Source organism: Schistocerca cancellata, chromosome 1 (genome assembly GCF_023864275.1).
Source record: "Schistocerca cancellata isolate TAMUIC-IGC-003103 chromosome 1, iqSchCanc2.1, whole genome shotgun sequence".
Taxonomy (NCBI): domain Eukaryota; kingdom Metazoa; phylum Arthropoda; class Insecta; order Orthoptera; family Acrididae; genus Schistocerca; species Schistocerca cancellata.
The window spans coordinates 812517117-812539138 of NC_064626.1; the positions used below are offsets into that span (position 1 = coordinate 812517117).

Here is a 22022-nt window from a genome sequence, read left to right on the forward strand (position 1 = left end):
TGCAGTCACAGCATTTACACAATTTAATAACCGCCATTTACTTGTGAAATAAGATGATGACAGTGTCACTGCCATTTCAAAAAAACTCTATTGTATTTTTAGCTATATTTCACTCACAGTAATGTATGGTCTAAAAATTAGCAATCAGTAAGGTGCACACTATCACACTTTTTCAATACTAGAGTTGTAAATTAACTGCATGCACACAACAAATAGTTTTATTTCAGGATGAGTGTCTTGTATTATGAAAAGGCAAATAGCCAATTAAGAAGCTAGATTTCACACTATAATGTGTGAAAAAATTATATTTTTTAACCACCTGCTTTCTGGTAAATATATTGAGAAATTTTGTCGAACAAAAAAACTGCACAAAATGAAAGTTAGCAGTTTTCTTTTTTCACATGGAAAGTCAAACTTCTGATGAATAATAAATTCATAAAATGACATAGTGAAGTCTTATGCACCTTCAAGAATTTTTACAGTGTGAAAATTGGAGGAAAGAATTTTCTCCCTTTCCTGGAGTGAATGGTCAGGCCACTTAAGCATGAGGTGCTCGAACAAATGTGAGGGAAGTCGAATGCAGTTCTTCCCTGCATGCAGAGTGATTCACTGACTTCTGCTAGACTTTCAGAAACTATGTGCACCAAACAATTTGAGTGAGCATAAATGCCAGATGCTGATATCTGTCTGTCAAAACCATCCTCTGACCTTTGTCCTTGCAACCTATACAGGCTTCATTCCCTAGCTCTGTCGATCCACCATTGTGACCACTAGCCTTACCACTACCCTCAACCGCAGTGTCTCTTATCCCATGATTCTAGTCCTGTGGGCACTCCATCGAAATGGAACCCACTGCACTTGCTTCCCCAAGAACTGTTACCACCAATGGGAGGAACAGTCTGATTGCACAGTTAGAGTTGCACCCAGAAAGTGATCTATCATGACAGGCAAAACTGTATTGGTAGAGCACTTGCCCGCGAAAGGCAAAGGTCCCGAGTTCAAGTCTCGGTCCGGCACACAGTTTTAATCTGCCAGGAAGTTTCAAAACTGAATTAGGCTGACATCACTTTCCTCTTGATGCGTGCATCACCAGAGAGATCTACTCACCTCTGGCTCAAGCCTGCCACTGATGTAGACCAACTCCCAATAATTATTTGCCATTTGGGCCGCTTAAAAATAGCTGAGATTTTGTATTCCATTAAACAATCACATCAAGACAGACTTGTTTGACTGTGACATTAAGTAGGCAACTAGAAATGTTACTAGACAGTGACATAGAATTGCACTGGCGGGATCTACAACAGAAAGGTACAGTGAGCAGTCTTTCTGATGTATTTTCTGCAATAAGTTGACAGCTCTGGCACTTCCCATTTAGTTCGTTGCAATAGACAAAGCCTTAGTAAACATACCATCCCATGGTTTACAATTACAGGCCTATGTATCCATGGCTTCCCCACCCCTTTTTCTTGGTTACGACTGGGTTACTAGTGAGTGATGTATCATGACTGGCTTTAAAATTTGGTTGTGATTGCTATATGGTGTTTTTATTGCTCATGATGACCCTGCATATACTGGATTTGACAATGATAGTAATTACACTTAGCTACACATAACTATATGGTGACTGGTTACCATTAAATAACTGATTTGTGATAATTTCCTGATAACACAATATCGATCATCCCTTTCCATTCAACCCAGTAGTGGCAGAAAGCTGTGCATTGGTTTTTTGTGATTCTGCCATAATTTGAACTATTTCTCAGTATTATTCGGAATCACACCTGCATTTGAACAGGAGCACAAAAAGCAAGCTTCTCTGCAACCTACCTGCATTTGAGCTGCCAGAGAGCTGTAGTCATTTATACACTTATTCATTCACTGTGTTTTGCAAATGTCATGATGAAGAAAAGCCTTCATGGACAACATCGACAAGTTCTATTAAGTATATAACAACAAATTGTGACCGGTAACATCTAACAGAAGGCAGCAGAACACATTTCCATAACTACCATTCAGTACCATTGGTGTCTATCTGTTATACAATCACAGCACACATTGTGAGCTCAAACATACTGATGTATCTCAAACAGCATGACCTCCTCTATGCTCTAACTTGTACAGATTCTGAAAACATCGCCCATGCGAGACCCAACTTACACTTCCCTCATGTGACATCCTGAAAGCAATGTATCAAGTCAGTAAGGTAGATGCAGTATTTCTTAACTTCCAAAAGGCATTTGACTTAGTACCACACTAACACTTATTAATGAAAGTACTATTATACTATCAAACAAAATTTGTGACTGTACTGAGGATTTTTTGGTAGGGAAGATACAGCATGTAACCTTGGATGGAGCATCACTGACAGATCTAGAAGTAATTCCAACAGTTCCCAGGGGAGTTTGGTGAGAGCCTTACTGTTCATATTGTCTATTAATGATTTTACAGACGATATTAATACAAGTTCAGGCTCTTTTCAGATGATTGTGTTAACTGTAATGAAGTACTATTCCAAAAATGTTGCACAAACATTCAGTCAATCTTGACAACATTTAGAAGTAGAGCAAAGATTGGCAACTTTCTTTTAAATTAAAAGTTCAGAAGGACACATCACAAAATACAGAATTCTAATACCATTTTACTACAATATCAGTGAATCACATTTGGAATCAGTCAACTTATACAAGTACCTGGGTGCAACAATTTGTTGGTATATAAAATGGAATGATCACATCCTAGAATACTGCTCAAATGTATAGGAACCATACCAAATATGACCATAACGTTTCTCAACCGATGTAAAGGGGATATTGTGATGGAATGTATTTTTCTTGTGGTAGAGGAGTTAATAGAAAGATGTGTTTTTTGTATCACATTTTTTGGGAGAGACTGATTTTCAATCAGGAAATGCCACCTACAAATAGATGGGAATGATTTTGTTGTGGATTTGGTTAAAATAAGAGGACGCCATGGCCAATTTTGTTGAAGCATACAGCAAAGCTTATTGAACAAAACAGTTGCTGATTCCTCACCTTTCTCAGCATGATTGTTCAACACATGAGGACGGTGATGTTATTTGTGGTAAAGTAGTAGAATCTAGGGTAATTTCTCAACAACAACAAAAACAACTTACAGAATTACTGTCAAAATACGTATGTGTGTTTGACAAAAGGCCAGGTATGATCACTACCTATCAGTACAGTGCGGAAGTTAAACCCCTTGAGACTTTTTGTAAGAACATATATTTTATTCCATGTTCAACTGAGCAAGGTGGCACAGTAGTTAGCATACTGGACTCACATTCGGGAGGACACACCTGACCATCCTGATTTAGGTTTTCCAGGCTTTTGCTACATCGCTTCAAATAAATGCCGGGATGGTTCCTGTAAAAGGGCACAGGTGCCTTCCTTCCTCATTATTCCCTAATCTGATGGGACCGACGGCCCCACTGTCAGGTACCCTCCACTGAATCAACCACCTCCATCTACGTTCAAAGTGGGAGGCAATTAATCAAGATGTGTTCAGAGTGGCAAGTCACTGAACCTTCACTATCTCCTTATTGTAGTAAACTGCAAGTTGTCACACTTTTTCAATGTGAGATTTGTAAATCAAGTGCATGTGTTTGACAAATAACTTCATTCCACAATGACTGTTAAATAGTATGAAAACGTAAATGGTTTATTAAGAAGCTGAGATTTCACACTACCACATGTGAAAAAAATCTGATTTTTTTAACTACCAGCTTTCTTCAAATTGTACTCCACTTCTAGTGGTAACTAAACTGACCAGGAAGGTATGGCTCAACCTGGATGCTAGGGCAATCAATCAAATAACTGTATCTGTGCAAAGACATCCAAAAAGTTTGGAAGAACAAATGCAAAAATTACATGGAGTTAATTTCCTGCCCAGTATCGAGTTCCGAACTTTGTACTGGCAGATTTCACTTTCCAAGGATTCCAGAAAGTATACAGCCTTTATATTTGCTGGGAGATCCTATCAATACTGATTGCTAAGTTTCAGACCATACATGAAATGAACGAAATGTGGCTAAAAGTACAAAAGAGTTTTTTGAAATGGTTGTGACACTGACATCTGTCTTCTTTCACAAGTAAAAGGCAGTTATTAAAAGGTGTCAATGCCATGATCATAAGCCAACGAAGTTGTATGGGCTTGGTGTAGTATCAGACACTGCAGGAGAAAAAAATGAATTGCTAGCAATCAGTGCAGGCCTAATATCGGACCCTTGTGAGGTTATAATTGTCCATATTCAGAAGACTCCAAATAAGTACGGATTTTTTCCTCTGTAATGATCGATGATACTGGAGAATCATCTGCTATGGTCTTACAGTAGCCCACATACTATATCATAAAGGAAATTAATTCTTGTCTGTTTTTCATGATGTTGGAACAATAGACTCACCCAAGCTCTTCGTGCCTCTCCCTTCCTGAACTAATATATTAGACCATTCATTTTTGCTAACTGGTAATCCATTCAATGTAGTACACCACATGTGAAGCCATAACATTTCTGTTTTATGTGAAGTGGATAAGACAATATAAGACAATAGTGCCTTTTCCAATTCTGCACCTAGTACATGTTTTGTTCCAGTTTTCTGTGAAATTAAATCTGAAGGAGAAACTTCAGGCTTGCTATATGCTTATAAAATTAGGTGAATTGATATGGTAAGAAATGAGGAGGTTCTCTGTCACCTGTGAAAGTACCCATCTCATATACCAGCTCTGATGCAATCATTTTAAAGCTTTTTATGTTGATGACCACCAACCAGCTGTCCACCAGGATGAATTGTCACTGCCAAACTGTGCCCCACAGAGAAGTGGTTCACCCTGTGGCACAACATGCAGCTGAACATAACATTCTTGATTTCAATGGCTGCTTCACAACCTGGGCCATCTGGACCCTTCCTTTCCACTGCCAGCTTTCCTGAACTGCGCAGATGGGAGTTATCATTACAACACTTTCTCTGTATCTATCTTACCCCTAGTGAGATAAGCCTCTACATCCTTACATTTGTCCTCTAGCTTTGCCTGCTTATCCATTCTGCGCTTCCTGTTGATCCCATTTTTGAGACATTTGTATTCCTTTTTGCCTGCTTCATTTACTTCATTTTTGTATTTTCTCCTTTCATCAATTAAGTTCAATATTTCTTCTGTCACCCAAGGATTTCTACTAGCCCTCGTCTTTTTACCTACTTGATCCTCTGCTGCCTTCACTACTTCATCCCTCAAAGCTACCCATTCTTCTTCTACTGTATTTCTTTCCCTCATTCTTCTCAATTGTTCCCTTATGGTCTCCCTGAAACTCTGTACAACCTGGTCTCCCTGAAACTCTGTACAACCTTTTTGCAGTTATTTCAGTTTTAATCTACAGTTCATAACCAATAGATTGTGGTCAGACTCCACATCTGCCCCTGGAAATGACTTATAATTTAAAGCCTGGTTCCTAAATCTCTGTCTTACCATTATATAATCTATCCAAAACCTGTCAGTATCTCCAGGCTTCTTCCATGTATACAACCTTCTTTTATGATTCTTGAACCAAGCGTTAGCTATGATTAAGTTATGCTCTGTGCAAAATTCTACCAGGCGGCTTCCTCTTTCATTTCTTACCCCCAATCCATATTCACCTACTATGTTTCCTTCTCTTCCTTTTCCTACTATCAAATTCCAGTCACCCATGACTATTCAATTTTCATCTTCCTTCACTACCTGAATAATTTATTTTATCTCTCATAATACATTTCTTCTATCTCTTCGTCATCTGCAGAACTAGTTGGCATATAGGAATATAAAAAAAGGGAGGAAGGTTTATCTGTTTAGCAAGAGTAATAGGAGGCAGATTTCAGACTACCTAACAGATCAAAACGAAAATTTCTGTTCCGACACTGACCATGTTGAGTGTTTATGGAAAAAGTTCAAGGCAATCGTAAAATGCGTTTTAGACAGGTATGTGCTGAGTAAAACTGTGAGGGACAGGAAAAACCCACCGTGGTTCAACAACAAAGTTAGGAAACTACTGAGAAAGCAAAGAGAGCTTCACTGCAAATTTAAACGCAGCCCTTAAAATTCAACACACAGAATTGGCACTTTTTGCAGACAATACTAGTGTTATACCTAATAAATGCTGTTAACGAGAAAGCAACAGAAGAGATTGTTAACGATGAGTTCTTTAGAGATACAGTTGTACCAACAACTGATGTAGCACGTGCACAGGGGTCAGTAAGTAGGGTAGAATGCTCCAAATTTTTGGGTGTACACATTGATGAGAACTTGAAAAGGAAGAAGCATATTCCTGAGTTTCTCAAAAAATTAACTTCAGCTGCTTTTGGTTTTCATGCAAGTGCTAATCTTGGAAACAAACAAATTAACCTCCTGACATATTTTGCATATCTCCACACAATAATGTCTTATGGAATAGTTTTCTGGGATATCTTACCACTTAGAAAGAAAATACAGTTGGCACAAAATTGAGCAGTAACAATACATAGCATTCACTTGTGAACATCATGTAGGTATCTCTTCAAAAAGTTAAGCATTTTAACTGTATCTTCATACTACACACACTCTTGAGACAAAAAAAGTCTTACCATGAAGGAGTTACGCAAATAGGTCACAAATTGATATTGATATGTGTATCAAACAAAAGAAAAATTCGGAGTAGGTATTAAAATTCATGGAGAAGAAGTAAAAACTTTGAGGTTCGCCGATGACATTGTAATTCTGTCAGAGACAACAAAGGACTTGGAAGAGCAGTTGAACGGAACGGACAGTGTCTTGAAAGGAGGATATAAGATGAACATCAACAAAAGCAAAACGAGGATAATGGAATGTAGTCAAATTAAGTCGGGTGATGCTGAGGGAATTAGATTAGGAAATGAGACACTTAAAGTAGTAAAGGAGTTTTGCTATTTAGGGAGCAAAATAACCGATGATGGTCGAAGTAGAGAGGATATAAAATGTAGACTGGCAATGGCAAGGAAAGCGTTTCTCAAGAAGAGAAATTTGTTAACATCGAATATAGATTTAGGTGTCAGGAAGTCGTTTCTGAAAGTATTTGTATGGAGTGTAGCCATGTATGGAAGTGAGACATGGACGATAACTAGTTTGGACAAGAAGAGAATAGAAGCTTTTGAAATGTGGTGCTACAGAAGAATGCTGAAGATAAGGTGGGTAGATCACGTAACTAATGAGGAGGTATTGAATAGGATTGGGGAGAAGAGAAGTTTGTGGCACAACTTGACTAGAAGAAGGGCTCGGTTGGTAGGACATGTTCTGAGGCATCGAGGGATCACAAATTTAGCATTGGAGGGCAGCGTGGAGGGTAAAAATCGTAGAGGGAGACCAAGAGATCAATACACTAAGCAGATTCAGAAGGATGTAGGTTGCAGTAGGTACTGGGAGATGAAGAAGCTTGCACAGGATAGGGTAGCATGGAGAGCTGCATCAAACCAGTCTCAGGACTGAAGACCACAACAACAACAACATGTGTATCAATGGAAAATCCAAAACTGTAAACTTCGGAGGCCAATGGGTGAATGTTTGATGTTGCAGCACATCACCGTGCAGCCGGCAAGTATAGTAAACAAGGTACATGCCAATACTGGAGCATAAAGTCTTTGCTAATTTCATTCCGTGTACTCAACTGGACAGTAACTATGCCTTGCTGACAGGCACATGAACAATATATGCAGAAGTCAGCATTTTATGAAGTTGGTTGTATAGGAGTGATGTCACTATTCAACAATGTTGCCAGGAATGGGTGAACTGTGACAGAACACAGCATTAAGAAGGAACTGATCGACCTAGAGAGATGACAGAACATGAGTCCCTGCTACGATCCAACCAGCAACTGGTGCTTCAGTGATTACAAGGATCAATAATAGGCAGTCACAGAAAGGGTGATGAGCTCACAGCACCCCTTGTACCGTCCACTACTGACCTCTGTACACCAACAAGCCCACTTGCAGTGGTGTTAGGCACATTCAGCCTCGAATCTCATAGACTGGAGTAGAACTGTCTTCCGTGATGAATCCTGCTTTTAACTGAGCCCTGATGACCAGCAAAGACGTGTCTGGAGATGCCCTGAACAATGGTGGGATACCAACCTGGACAGTTGCCCACCATACATCATGACAACCAGGAGTCATGGTTTGGGATACCATTTCACTTCGCAGCAGGACTCCTTTGGTTTGTCATCCACAGCATCCTTACAGCACAGCGGTACATTGACGATCCCTGGAGGCACCACCTTATCGTAGCACTGTCCGTGCGGGTGGGAGAGTTTGCGTGTTCCTGTGATGCTGAGAGCTATAACGGTGGTAGCGTAGCTACTGGCAGGTTCAACCTAGCCGGTCAGGTCTCAGCAGAGGAGCCAGACGAAGTGTGCCTCACAACGACCTACCATCCTTTCCTCCCTTTCCCTTCCAGTCCCTTCCCTTTCCTTCTTCCCTTCTGTCAGTCTCTTCATCGGTGTAGGAGGCGGGTAATATCGATAGGTAAACACTCACGGCTTCTGTACCGACGAAGCAAGGCACCTGTGATGTGCCTTAAGGGCGTATGTCAGGATACTTCCAGTGGCATATGGCCATTCACTGCATCCCCTGCCTCTTGCCAGTCGTATCGGCCCTACGATCCACTGCCAACCAGAGGCAGAGGACGAGAGAGTGGATCTGCATCTGCGCAACTGCTTGTCCACTTTAAATACCTTCACGCGCAGATGACTCCGGCAAAGTTTCAATGGACTATGAGCTTTGAAAGTCCTGCGGCGATGGAGTACTGATGGTGAGGCAAGGGTTTGGTGTAGCTGAACCTTAGTTGGTGCTCTGCACATTAGGCGGTCAGATGGTGATGGTCGTTCTGGTACTCGTGAGAGACGGGAGGAATGGTTCGGCAGCTCGTCAGACGACAAAGCAGCCCTATTTAGGATCGCTCTGCTTTCCCTAATCCAGGGAGGGGCATAGAAAAGGTGGCCTAAACATAGCCCGTCTCAACCCAGCACAAGTGGCAAACTGCGGTCACTTGTTCACTAACATATGCGGTCAAAAAAATAATAAAATAAACAGTTACCTTAAATATCTAATGATTGGAGTCTGGAACGTCCGTACTTTACAGGATAATGACCATAATCAGTGCCCAGAGAGAAAGACAGGACTTATCGCAAGGGAGTTGGCTAGATATAACATCGACATTACTGCCATAAGTGAAACACATCTTAGTGACTCTTGACAGTTATGTGAACCGCTCTGAGGTTATACCTACTACTGGAGTGGAAAATCATCCACTGAAAGGGCGGAAAGTGGGGTAGGCTTTGCCATACGCAATAAATTGGCATGCTCACTCACGGAACTCCCAAAAGGTATCAGTGACAGAATAATAACACTCAGACTTCACCTGGCATCCAAGAAATATCTTCACTTGATCAATGTATACGCACCTACATTGCCATCTCCGGATGAAGAGAAGAACAAGTTCTACCAAGACCTCCGACGTGTCATTAGGGATATTCCTTCTGCAGATAAACTTCTGTTACTTGGTGATTTTAATGCTCGTGTTGGGAATGATTTCAGTGCTTGGAATGGAGTCCTCGGTTGCCATGGGATTGGAAAATGCAACTCGAATGGTTTGGGTCTTCTTACTCTATGTGCCAAGTTTGAACTCTGTCTGACAAATACATATTTTCGTCTGCCTGAAAAATATAAAACGACATGGATGCATCCGCGATCTAAACACTGGCACCTTCTGGATTATGTGATAGTACGGAAAAAAGATCTTGGTGACGTACTGGTCACACGTGCAATGAGAGGCGCTCAGGGATGGACAGACCATCGACTCGTGAGGTCCAAATTAAAGATAACTTTGAAAGCACCACGCCGAGCTTCACACAAAATACCAACAAAATTGTCCTGCAAAATCTTGGCCAATGATCAGACTATGAGAGCAAAACTGGATGAAAAATTTGGTGTCGATGGCCTTTTGATATCTGAATCTGCCCCTGTGGATGAACAGTGGAGTGCATACGCTAGCAGACTGCATGGCTGTGCTTCAGAAGTCCTGGGAAAGCCTCAGAAGAAGCACCAGGACTGGTTTGATGACTCAGATCCAGAGATCAGAAAGCTAATTAATGATTTCAGAACCTCTCTTCGCACCCCTGATGATAACAAGCGTAGAGCAGCGCATTACAATCTGAAAGTGAAGGTACGTGCTCTCAAAGACAGTTGGTGGGCAAATAAAGCAAATGAAATACAGTTATATGCCGACACACACCAAACGGGCAGATTCTTTGAGTCCCTGAAAACTATCTTTGGTCCAAGAGTTGGGAAGATAGCACCAGTCTATAACAAAGATAAAAGTTGTCGGCTGACGCAACAGAGTGACATCCTGTCTCGGTGGGCGGAACATTTTAATGACGTTCTTAATCCCGACCATCTGACAACCGATATTCCATACATAGAAGCACCTGAAGACCTGCCAGTTGAGGAACAACTTGCGGATGCCCCTTCCTATGATGAATTCATTTCAGCACTGGCTAAGCTGAAAAATGACAAAACAGCAGGATTAGATAACTTGCCATCAGAGCTATATAAATATGGGGGGCCAAACATCAAGAAACCATTGTTTGCTCTGATCTTAAGGATTTGGGAGTATGAAATGATTCCACAAGACTGGAAAGATGCTTGTATTTCCAAGATCTATAAAGGCAAGGGTGACATATCGACCTGGAAAAAGCTTTTGATCGTGTCCCACAGGAAGCTCTCTGGATCATATGAAAAAAAACTGGGTGCCCTGACAAAATTGTCAGTCTGATTCGGCAGTTTCATGAAAACATGATGGCAAAAATCCGCCATGAGGACAAGCTCTCAGAACAGTTTCTCGTGACATGTGGTGTAAAACAAGGCTGTGTTCTGGCTCCCACACTCTTCTCACTTTACTTCGCAGTTGTTATGAGAGACGCGACCAAAGCCTGTAGTAATCAAATTAGTCTTGACACAAGAACAGACAAAAGTGACTTCAACACCTCTCGCCTCAGAACAAAAAGTCGCGTAACCAAACTATCCATCTTAGAGATTCTCTACGCGGATGATGTATGCATGATGGCTAATTCTTGCGAAACTCTTCAGACTTACATAAATCTGCTAAATGCCTCCTGCAGAAGATTTGGCTTAGCCATTAGCATCACTAAGACGCAAGTTCTCAAACAGCCACTTAGAGGTCTTAATGCAGATAACTCCAGTATTGAGATAAATAACAAACACTTGCAAAATGTGTCAAATTTCAAATACCTGGGAAGCCAAATTAGAAGTGACAACAGCCTGACAACGGAAACCGCAGCGTGTATAGCCAGCGCAGCCTCAGCCTTCGGTAAGCTTAATGACCGAGTATGGAAATCACATGATCTCAAACTACAAACAAAAATTGCAGTCTACAAAGCAGTAGTATTATCCACCTTACTCTTTGCCTCGGAAACCTGGTGCTGTTACAAAGCTGACATTAAGAAGCTAGATAAATTTCATCTTCGATGTCTGAGATCAATTCTGCGCATCAAATGGGAAGACCGTGTCCCAAACACGGAGATTTTGCGCCATGTGAAACTGGCTGGTATTGAAGCTTTAATAATGAAACATCAACTGAGATGGAGTGGTCACATAGTACGCATGGATGACAGTAGGCTACCTAAAGCGGTGTTCTACTCGCAGCTCTCGTGCGGGAAGAGGAGGAAAGGTGGTCAACACCTGCGATATAAAGACACCATTAAACGCCACCTTGCAGCCTGTGGCATTCCAAGCAACCGTTGGGAGGAGTTAGCATTGCGCCGATCGGAGTGGCGATCAACTGTACATAAGAGCATCGAACAATTCGAGCAAAAGTGTCTAATGAACCTGGATGCTAAGAGAGAGCACCGAAAATCTCAGCTCAAGCCTGTCTACACGTATACTTACAACTCTGCTGGTCAACTTCACTGAGCTTCATGCAACAGGATATTCAAAGCGAAATTCGGGTTCGCGAGCCACATCCGAGCCTACCACATCAAGGAGAGAGAAGACTGATGGAGTCGCTGTCGCCAGACACGGCGAGGAGGACATCATCATCATCATCACATTGACGATATTCTATGCTCCATTTTGTTGCCCTTCATAGCAAGCCATCCTGGGCTTACATGTCAGCAAGACAATTTCCACCACATATGGCAAGAGTTTCTACTGATTGTCTTCATATTGACAAACCCTGTCTTAGCCAGCAAGGTCACCAAATCTTTCCCCAATAGCAAATGTTTGGGGCATTATGATGGGCAGGGCCCTCCAACCAGCTCAGGATTTTGACTATCTAATATGCCACTTGGACAGAATTTTGCACAATAACTCTCAGGAGGACATTCAACAAGTCTATAATCAATGCCAAACCAAATAGCCCCTTGCATAAGAGCCAGAAGTGGGCCAACACGTTTTTGACATGCTCATTTGTGAAGTGCTTTCTCTTGAATAAATCATCCAATTTTTCAGAAATTGTAATAATTTGTGTGTCTGAACATGTACATCACATCTACTGATTTCCATCCCATTCCAATAATTCCTTCTTTCTTTTTGTCTTAGAGTATTCACAATTTGTGAAGATCAGTCATGTCCAGACCTACAATATTAGAGGGAAAAACGGCCTTTATTACTCATTAATTAAAGCTGTCAGTGACTGGTTCAAATAATACCACATGCCGTGAATAGGTTCCCTCCCGCTTCTCAGTTCGGCAATGCCCTTAGTGCCATCTATGCACCTTTGTTGAGCACTTTAAAAATTTATCTGTACAGACACATCTCCTAGGCACCTGCAAACAGACAACCCCTTGACACCCTTCAGCTGTGTCACATTACACTCCTGCTCTAGCACATGCCAGTGAGCAAGCAAATCATAGAGTATCGAAGATGTTGCCTGCGTGCAGGAACCCGTCAACGGTTGTCTCTGTACAGGTAAATTTTTAAAGCAATCAATGAAGGTGCACTGGTGGCACCAAGAATGATGCCAGACTGGATGGTCTTACAAGGACCATTCATTGTTTTCATTCACACAGGTATCAATGTGGCACCCCTTCGCGATAACGCCACAGGAGTGTGTGAAACAGGAGGACTGAAAAAGCATACAGTGATGGGAAATACCGAATGAAAACAATTGATTCATTTGGTTGTTGGAAAACAATCAACTCATTTGGTTGTAGTTTTACATATAGGTTGAATTATTCATTCATTCTTTTGAGTGAAACCAGTCCGGCATGGGAGCAATTAAATGAAAACAGTAATTCAGTTTGTTGGGCTACTCATTCATTCTTTTGAATGAAATGAGTCTAATGTCAGTTGGTTATTTTTTTCAAGCGAAAACAGTCTGTGGGAGCAACCGAATGAAAACATTGGACACAGTTGTAGCTTTGAATATTGACTGAATTATTCAGTCTTTCTTTTCAAGTGAAAACATGCAGTAGTTTTTCTGTCGGTTGAACCAGGTATTCATTCTTTCAACTGAAAACATTCTTTAGTGTTTTAGCTGACAGAGCTATACATTTATTCTTCTGAATGAAACTAGCCTGCAGTATTTTCATTAGCTGAACTAAAACTGTACTAAATTATATTGCCAGAGGGTAGACCTACCCCCAGGGGTAAATGAAGACATTTCTTGGGGGGGGGGGGGGGGGGGGGGTCACACCCATGATGGTGTTAATGGAAAATCAAGGATTTACATGTTCATTTAATTATGTTCATAATGGAGTAATTTTCCTTTTCATCATTTAAAATCGATTCATATATTGTTATGGATTAAGTTGTTCCAGATGCCATTAATGCATAACTAATTAAACTGACTTATTGCTGGGGTAGACCTGCCATCAGTTAAATTGCTGACCCCAGACAAAAACTCCAAAAACCCCAAACACCTGGGTCAAATCAGATTATTTTCCCAGGTACACAAAGTACACAGACGATAAGTTGGCTGATGGCCGTGATGTATCACAGGTAATGGTGACATGTGAGGGTAATGTTTCCTTGCTTGGGTTTCGGCACCGACAATGCCAGCAGGTATGCACCTCCTACTGATCTACAGATATAAATTACGCACGAGAGTAACAAGGATTTGTGAATGCGCATTATTGAGACATTCATGTCTAAATATAGTGCCGTACTCATTTGCAGTAAGGAATATGATCATAAATTAAGTCAGTTTTAATAGAGCTCAATGAGTAGAAGGCAAATGGAATTTAAAATATTCAGTTGTGTGGCGGGCGGGGCGGGTTGCGATGCATGCTGCCACCAACTGTCAACAGCTTCTCACTGTCTCAATAAAGAGGTATGAAAAATACAAGTTGTTCCAAAATGATCTTCAAAATTTTGATCACATATATTTCAGAAATGGGCAGAGGTAGAAATCTGTGGTTTGCAGCATAATGCTCATGCATACCTAAGGTTCTAGTAGCCACTTAACAGGGTTCACTGCGTTAAGGCAGGGATTCCCAAAGTTTTGCTGTGATGGAATACTTTGAGAATATTAGTACTTCAATGGTACATCTTGATTATCTTGAAGGTTAATATAATTTTAAAAAATGAGAAGAACTGGTTTTATTTAGGAATTACTTCAATTTTAAATCATAGTTAATAACACAGAAATCATCATAAAATTAAAAAGTAGTTAATATCTTCAAATGTTAAAAGAAAAGCAATGTTATTAATAGTTTTTTGTGGAGAACTTACTTACTTCCGCAAAACTCAGTTTGGGAAACCTTTTGTTAAGGTGACCATATTTTCTAGACCAAAATTCAGGACACATTAAAAAAATTTGATATTGCAAAAAGTCTTAATTAAAAAAAATTGGTACAGATCTAGAAAAATCCTGACTGTCACAAAACAAGGGAAGTGAAAAAGGGATGGTTGGTCACCTTAAATGTGTGCACCATCTGCAGCACACAGGTGCAATATTCCAGTTTCATGTCCAGCCTAGCATGTCCTCATTAACATATGTTATTGCTGCTCTGATGCAGGATCTGTGATCCTGCACACGCTGCCCAAAGAAAAAAATGTAATACAGTTCTGCAGGACCTGGGTGTCAGATCTGGGCTGTACCGACCATTCCACACACTGTACCAACTGCTGGGCGAGTGGCCGGTCTATAACTCGTTTTTTTTTTTTTTTTAAAAAAAAGAAAAGAACAAAACAACCAGCTTTAGGTGTGTGTGTGTGTGTGTGTGTGTGTGTGTGTGTGTGTGTGTGTGTGTGTGTGTGTGTATGTGAACTCGTTTTTTTTAAAAAAAAAAAAGAAAAGAACAAAACAACCAGCTTTAGGTGTGTGTGTGTGTGTGTGTGTGTGTGTGTGTGTGTGTGTGTGTGTGTGAGTGTGTGAGTGTGTGTGTGTGTGTGCCTACATTATGCCACAAACTGCACCTTTCGACCTTTCTAGCTATTCCCATTTCTGAAGTATACGTGATCTACATTGTAAAAATCATTTTTGAACATCCTGCGTACATATAGGGAATCATCTAAGTGTGCTTACTGCTGGGTTTTTAACAGACTAAATTGAAGAAAATACGTATGGGTGAGTCATTTAATGTATTTTAACTGAGGTTTACTACACTCTATTTATTTCCAGTTAGTCGAATTTCCCCAGACATGAATAAAGGTCCAGGTTTATCTCGGATAGTTGGATAAAAATCCCTCCAGTATGCCTCTGAACACCCTTAAAACTAGGGCCAAACTGGGGAAACCCGGATGTACCAGTATTGCAGCCATAGATAGTGGTTCGAAGGTGACCATAATTGTTCCCTTAACAATACATGAAGAAGAAAGGAAGAGCTTTTCTTGTTTCAGCATCTGTTTGCATTCTGTTTTGTAGAAAATGTGCGATGATGTCCACAAATTAAAAATCATTTGAATATAGCCCATAAACACTTATTCAGCCATTTATTTGTGTGGAAGGTACCTATGTTGTACAGAAAATTACATCACCGGCAACGTAGGTACAAATTACTCACATGTACACAAGGCTGTTTACATTTCACAGTCTATGAAAAGCAGCATGTGTAGTATTTCATGGGTATGTACAAGTACTACTCACATTCAAATATCATACTTCAGTTTCAAAGTTAGACCTATCTCAGGGCAGCATTATTAACAGTCAGTAACAGCATAACCAAGTTTTAATCCCTGTAGCACTCTGGGAGTGACAACTGGATTTGCCTGACCACCGGTGCATTCAATTCTTAGCAGAAACAACAGATGGATTTGGTGCTTTTACAGCATTATTGTTGCTGCATTCTGTCGGAGGAGGAGATTAGTGTTTAACGTCTTGTTGGCAGCTAGGTCATTAGAAATGGAGCACAAGCTTGGATTATGGAAGGATGGAGGGGGAAATCAGCTATGCTCTTCCAAAGGAACCATCCCCGCATTTGCCTTAAGTGATTTGGGGAAATTGCGGAAAACCTAAATCAGAATGGCCAGACGCAAGTTTGAACTTTCATCCTCCTGAATGTGAGCGAATGTGATAACCACTGTGCTACCCAGCTAGGTTGCACTCTGATGTCACCTCTCAGTAATACTGGCATTCTAATATTTGCAGTGACTTTTAGTTCAGTTTTTTGTCTATGTTTATTAATAGTGTGTTCATGTTATAGTGAGTGAGCCTTTTGTTTGCCTATTGCATCGAAATGCCAAAACGCACAGTTGGGAATTTTAAACAAAAACTGAAGATGATGATGTGATCTTTACAATCTGTAAAAAGGAAATACGTTTTCACGGTTCATCCAGTAATCTAAGGGTCCACTTGAAAAAGAAGCACCATTGTTTCTTAAACATTGCACCTGTTTCAACTCCTCCCACCCGCTGCTGGCACCATGGCTACTCTACTGTTTCTGGCTCCATAATGTGCGCTGCTGCTTCCTCTGTTGGCATTACTACATTCACAGATGTAGCAGGTATGTCATACACAACCTCATTTCACAAGACTTACTATGCCTTTAACAACAGCAGTAAACCAACCCTCTAATCATCCAAGTACTGTAGTCACACAAGCATCAAGGAGGTACCAAGAAGATAAAAGAATTATCTAGTAGTAAAATTAAACAGACTGACAACTCCTCATTGGCACTATGACTGAGTGTTATCTTCCATTTTTTGGGTTGATACTACATATTTATGAAGCTAGTTAATGCACTGGAACTGGTGTATACTTTTGTCTTCCAACTAAACCCTGACAAACTGTTAAATGATTGTTGTCTTGAAATTAGGGATGTTATTGTCAATTGGCTGAAACCAAATATGTCACACTGAATGCCGACAAGTGGACCAACATACATACACAAGGACTTTTTACAGTGATAAGGCACTTTATTGAGCAGTACAAGCTGTAGTCGGCTTTTACAGCCACTGTGCACATTGCTAATTGGCATACTTCTGAAAACATTACCAAGAGCATTAAACCAACTGTTTCTGAGAGGGAATAGGTGACAAATTGTTTTCTCTTGTCATTGAATGCGAGTGTTACAGTGGATATAGCAAGGAAAATTAATGTTGTTGTTCATTTGGGGTGTGCTGCTCGCACAATTTAATTTAGTAGTATCAGATTTTTTTCTGGGAAGTCTTGGAATTCCTGGGACCAGTACTGACATCGATCACAGACAAATCGTCAAGATTCTCAAGTCCTACACGCAGCTATCTGGATTTATTTTATAATCTTCTGTGTTTAGACTTTTATGCCCAAATCAGGAATCACTGACCAGGTTAAGTTTAAGGCTGAATGTCTTTTACCTTAAAGTTTGCATATGTCTTCTGCAATATGTCAGCCTATTCCAATGCAATAGGTACATTTGCTTCACTCATGATCAAAACTTTCTTCCAAATATTGTTCAGAAAAGTGAAACATTATGGACAATAAGAAGATGAATAAAAAAATGTAAAAAAGGAAAACAGAGAAAGATGTTTTGGTCATATACTATCGCTGGCAGAGGTATATTTACCAGGTAATATTTCATCATGAAGTTCAAACTGTAATAAAAGCATATTTTTCAGACAATATTGGTAGTTACCGTCAGCATCATTTTCAGCTCTTAGATCCCCCATTTTGAAGTGGATCTTTTTGTCTTGTAATGTGAGTTCTTGGATGCAATGCATCTGGCAGAGGTATATTTACCAGGTAATATTTCATCATGAACTTGAAACTGTAATAAAAGCATATTTTTAGACATTATTGGTAGTTACCTTCAGCATCATTTTCAGCCCTTAAATCTCCCTTGTTGAATTGGATCTTTTGGTCTTGTAATGAAGTTCTTGGATGCAATGTGTCTAATGTGGTGGGACCAAGAGAGAAATGCAATCCAGTCTTGCCATTCTCATGACAGCGGAAGTTGTTCGCCTGTTCCTTTTCATTAGCTTTGACGAAATTTAGTTGTGTACGACGCAGAGCCTCATAGGATGCCTGATAAGTCCAAAAATAACACAATATTTTACTGTATGAAGCACATCAGTACTAAATTTCCCTCATATTTGGTGGTTGTAACTTACATAAATATGTGAAGGTGTTGCAATCTACTACAGAAATAATACAGATGCCGATAGTATAACTAATATCTCCTCACTTAGTGTTGACTAAGGATTCAAGATGGTAGCAGTAAAAGTCTCAAAAATATACTTGAATATCCCTTGATTTTGTGTTCACCACTACTTTGCAGTTTTGGCTATGTAGTCACTGCCAAGTGACTGTATAACATAACCCCTCAAACTGAATAACATAACTGCTCAAGCCAATATACTTTTTATGGATTAAATATTATCTGTCTGCTTCTGTAACTGAGTGGTCAGCATGTCTGACTGCTGCGTAGAGGACCTGGGATCAATTCCCACTACAGCGACAGATTTCTTTTCTTGGTGGGTGCACTGTAATAGGTTCCACTTAGTATGATGATGCCAGCTGAGGTGCTATTCAAATGAGAAGTAGTTGCTCCAAGGTCTGGAAAGCTGACACTGGCTAAGAGAGCAGTGTGTTAGCCTCATGCACCTCCATATTACATCCAAATGATGCCAAATGGCAGAGCATGACATGGCAGCCAGTTGGCACTGCGTAGTCCTCTAGGTCTGATCACAGACTTTAGTCTTTTTTTTATTTTTCTTAAATATCTATACAATTACTTGAAAAAACATGTCTATTTGTTGGGTTATATTATACAGTCACTTGAAAATTGCCACACAGCTGAAACTGCACAGTAGTGTTGAATGCAAAATAAAGGGATATATCAATCCAGCCAATCACTGCATGTGTCAGATCGTTATCACTAAGAAAAAAATTGATAGTTACAACTGTGTACTATTCCCCAGCAGCAAATTTCGAAACATATTTGGAAAAAATGGAACCACTAGGAAAGCCTTAGACCAAATATTTATTAACAAGGATAAATATGCAGAATAAGTAAACTATGGAATCCATGATTAAGTCATCGCAAGTCCTTAACCTTCAGAATGAATGCATTATCAAAACCAAGGAGGACACAAAGCTAGCACCCCCCTCCCCTTCATCCTCCACATGATACTTCAAGTATATATGCCTACTAGCTAGGTAGATAAGAGATTGAAACAATTTCCAGTGAGATAAACAACATTAGTCCCCCACAGATGAAATCGTAGAAATGACATCTTCGACATTTACATATCTCTTCTTCAACAAGCTTACTCAGAAGCTGTCTCTTATACAAATTCTTAATAAGTTCCAGAACTCCTCGACCCATTGACTACAACAATGTCATTATGTTAGACAGTACAGATTTAATTTTGATGCCGCCACTGACCATAGCTCCTACAGCCAGATTTGATGGGGCATTGTCAGAATGAAATGTGACAATATAATACAAAGGATAGTTGCTGCTCACCATATAGCAAAGATGCTAAGTCACAGAAAGACACAACAAAAAGACTGTCAGAAAATTAGGTTTCGGCCAACAAGGCCTTTGTCAAAAGTGGGTGATGCCCGACAGAATCCAAACTGACCACCTCCTTCCTATTCGCCACGATCAACCATTGCTTCACCCACAACATATGTGGGCTCCTGCAAGGCACCATCCTACGCGAACTTATTCGCGGGTCATGTAGAGGAATACTTCTTAAACACACAGAATCCTAAACCTCTCACATGGTTCTGATACACTGATGACAACTTAGTGATGTGGATCGAGGGTGAGGGCACCCTATCCACATTCTTCCAGAACCTCAACACCTTCTCTCCCCATTCACTTCATCTGGTCCTATTCAACCCATCAAGCCACCTTCCTCAATGTTGACCTCCACCTCAATGATGGCTGTATCAGTAGCTCTGTCCATTTCAAACCTACCTACCAACAGCAATACCTCCACTTCGACAGCTGCACCCATTTCATACCAAGAAGTCCATTCCATACAGCCTAGCCATACGGCGCTGTTGTAACAACCATGAGATAAATTTTAGCTACAGTGAGATGAGAGGTAATTATGCCTCTAACAGTTAGAAACATTATCTATCCGACATATGGTAAAACAGTCAAATAAAACAAAACTTTGGTGAATATTAATTATTTGTATAATATTTTATTATGTAATTGGACATATCGATGTGTATCATACAAAGACAATGATAGTTGTAAATTCCTTTTATGATCTGTGTTCGTCTTCCTTTGTTTTTACCTTTTTTTGGTTGGCTTTTGTAGGTTGCAGGTGCAAGATGCAAATCAAACTGAGGTCTGTTAAGAAATTGTAATCATTTATTAATTATTATTTGAGAATAGAGTTCTTTATTATTATAAATATGTACAAATAATTATTTGTAAGTTTAATTCCTCTCCCAATAAGCATTATCTGTGTTAATTATTTTTTTCCGCTGCAAGGAGCGCAGCCATTGATGATAGCGATTTGTATCGCACTTTTATCTGTGTTTCTTAGGAAAGTATCAAAGGTTTGCTTGATGAAAATTAATCTAAGTAGTGCACAATATAAAAGTAAAATTTAGTCAGCATTAATTCAAATACTTATCCTGTTAAAAGGAAATTTGCTCTAACAATAGAAAGTCTCTGTCAATTGTCTGCCGCAATCTTAACAATTATCTCAGCGGAAAATTCAAATTACGCAACTCTGCAGACATAAATGCCGAAGGTAATAAAAATGTGTAAAAATAAATGTGCACCAGTGGTCCTGAACTCATTTTAATGAAAATAATTCAAATCAGATTGGTTCTTTAAAAACAGTGCTCATAGCACGATCCATATAACAAACTTTTTCTTTCTGATGTATGGAGCCAAAATTAATTATGCACGAGTTGCGAAAAATATTGTTTCAGGTAACATACGTCAGTGTTGTGTGCGGCTGATATTCGGTAGTTTTAATGATCATTTTGCTGAAGATAACTGTTTCCATCATAATCAATAGTTGTATAGAACCTGTTGTACAAACCGTGATTTAGTGACACTTACACAACTTACAGACAACAATTTAACACAATGTTAACTTGGATTTCTTTAGCAACTTGAGCAAATCTTTAGCCGGGAGAAAAAATTATTTTGTAATTACTCATTGTAATGAAATAACATTATCATTTTCATTTACAAATTAGTTAAATACCATACCACTGAATAACACAGTGAACACCACACTGGTGCTCAACGTGGGGCCACCAATTCACATTTATTCATTTTAATAATTGATACTGTGATCTATTACAGGTATGGGGTACCAAAACAAACTATTAATCATTGTATATTTACTTGTTTCATGAGCATTGACATCTTCCTACCAAACTGCTGTACGAATCTGTATCTGCACTGGTGCGAGAGACACGAGTAACTTCAAATAAGCAGTGCTGTCCACCACTCACAATCAACAAAGGCAGGAACAGACGTTCATGTTCAGTAATTACACAGCAGCATACCATCAACAACCGTTGTGTGTGACATTTCAAGTTGAGATATCAGTACCTGCAGCCATAAGTAGTAATAATTGAACACTCTGGCTGCGAGAATAATATTTCCAAGT

The 22022-nt window shown here is 39.8% G+C and overlaps 1 protein-coding gene across 3 annotated transcripts in view; it reads right to left on the minus strand.

The window, feature by feature from the left end:
- Positions 1–22022, minus strand: part of LOC126188137 (E3 ubiquitin-protein ligase CCNB1IP1-like) — a 230645-nt gene that overhangs the window by 47051 nt on the left and 161572 nt on the right. For all 3 annotated transcript variants that reach the window (XR_007537824.1, XM_049929631.1, XM_049929645.1), the window contains one exon: positions 18234–18450. Coding sequence is in view for 2 of the 3 variants with exons in the window: in XM_049929631.1 (XP_049785588.1) it covers positions 18234–18450 (217 nt within the window). In the remaining variant the exon portion in view is untranslated. The remainder of the gene's footprint in view (positions 1–18233; positions 18451–22022) is intronic.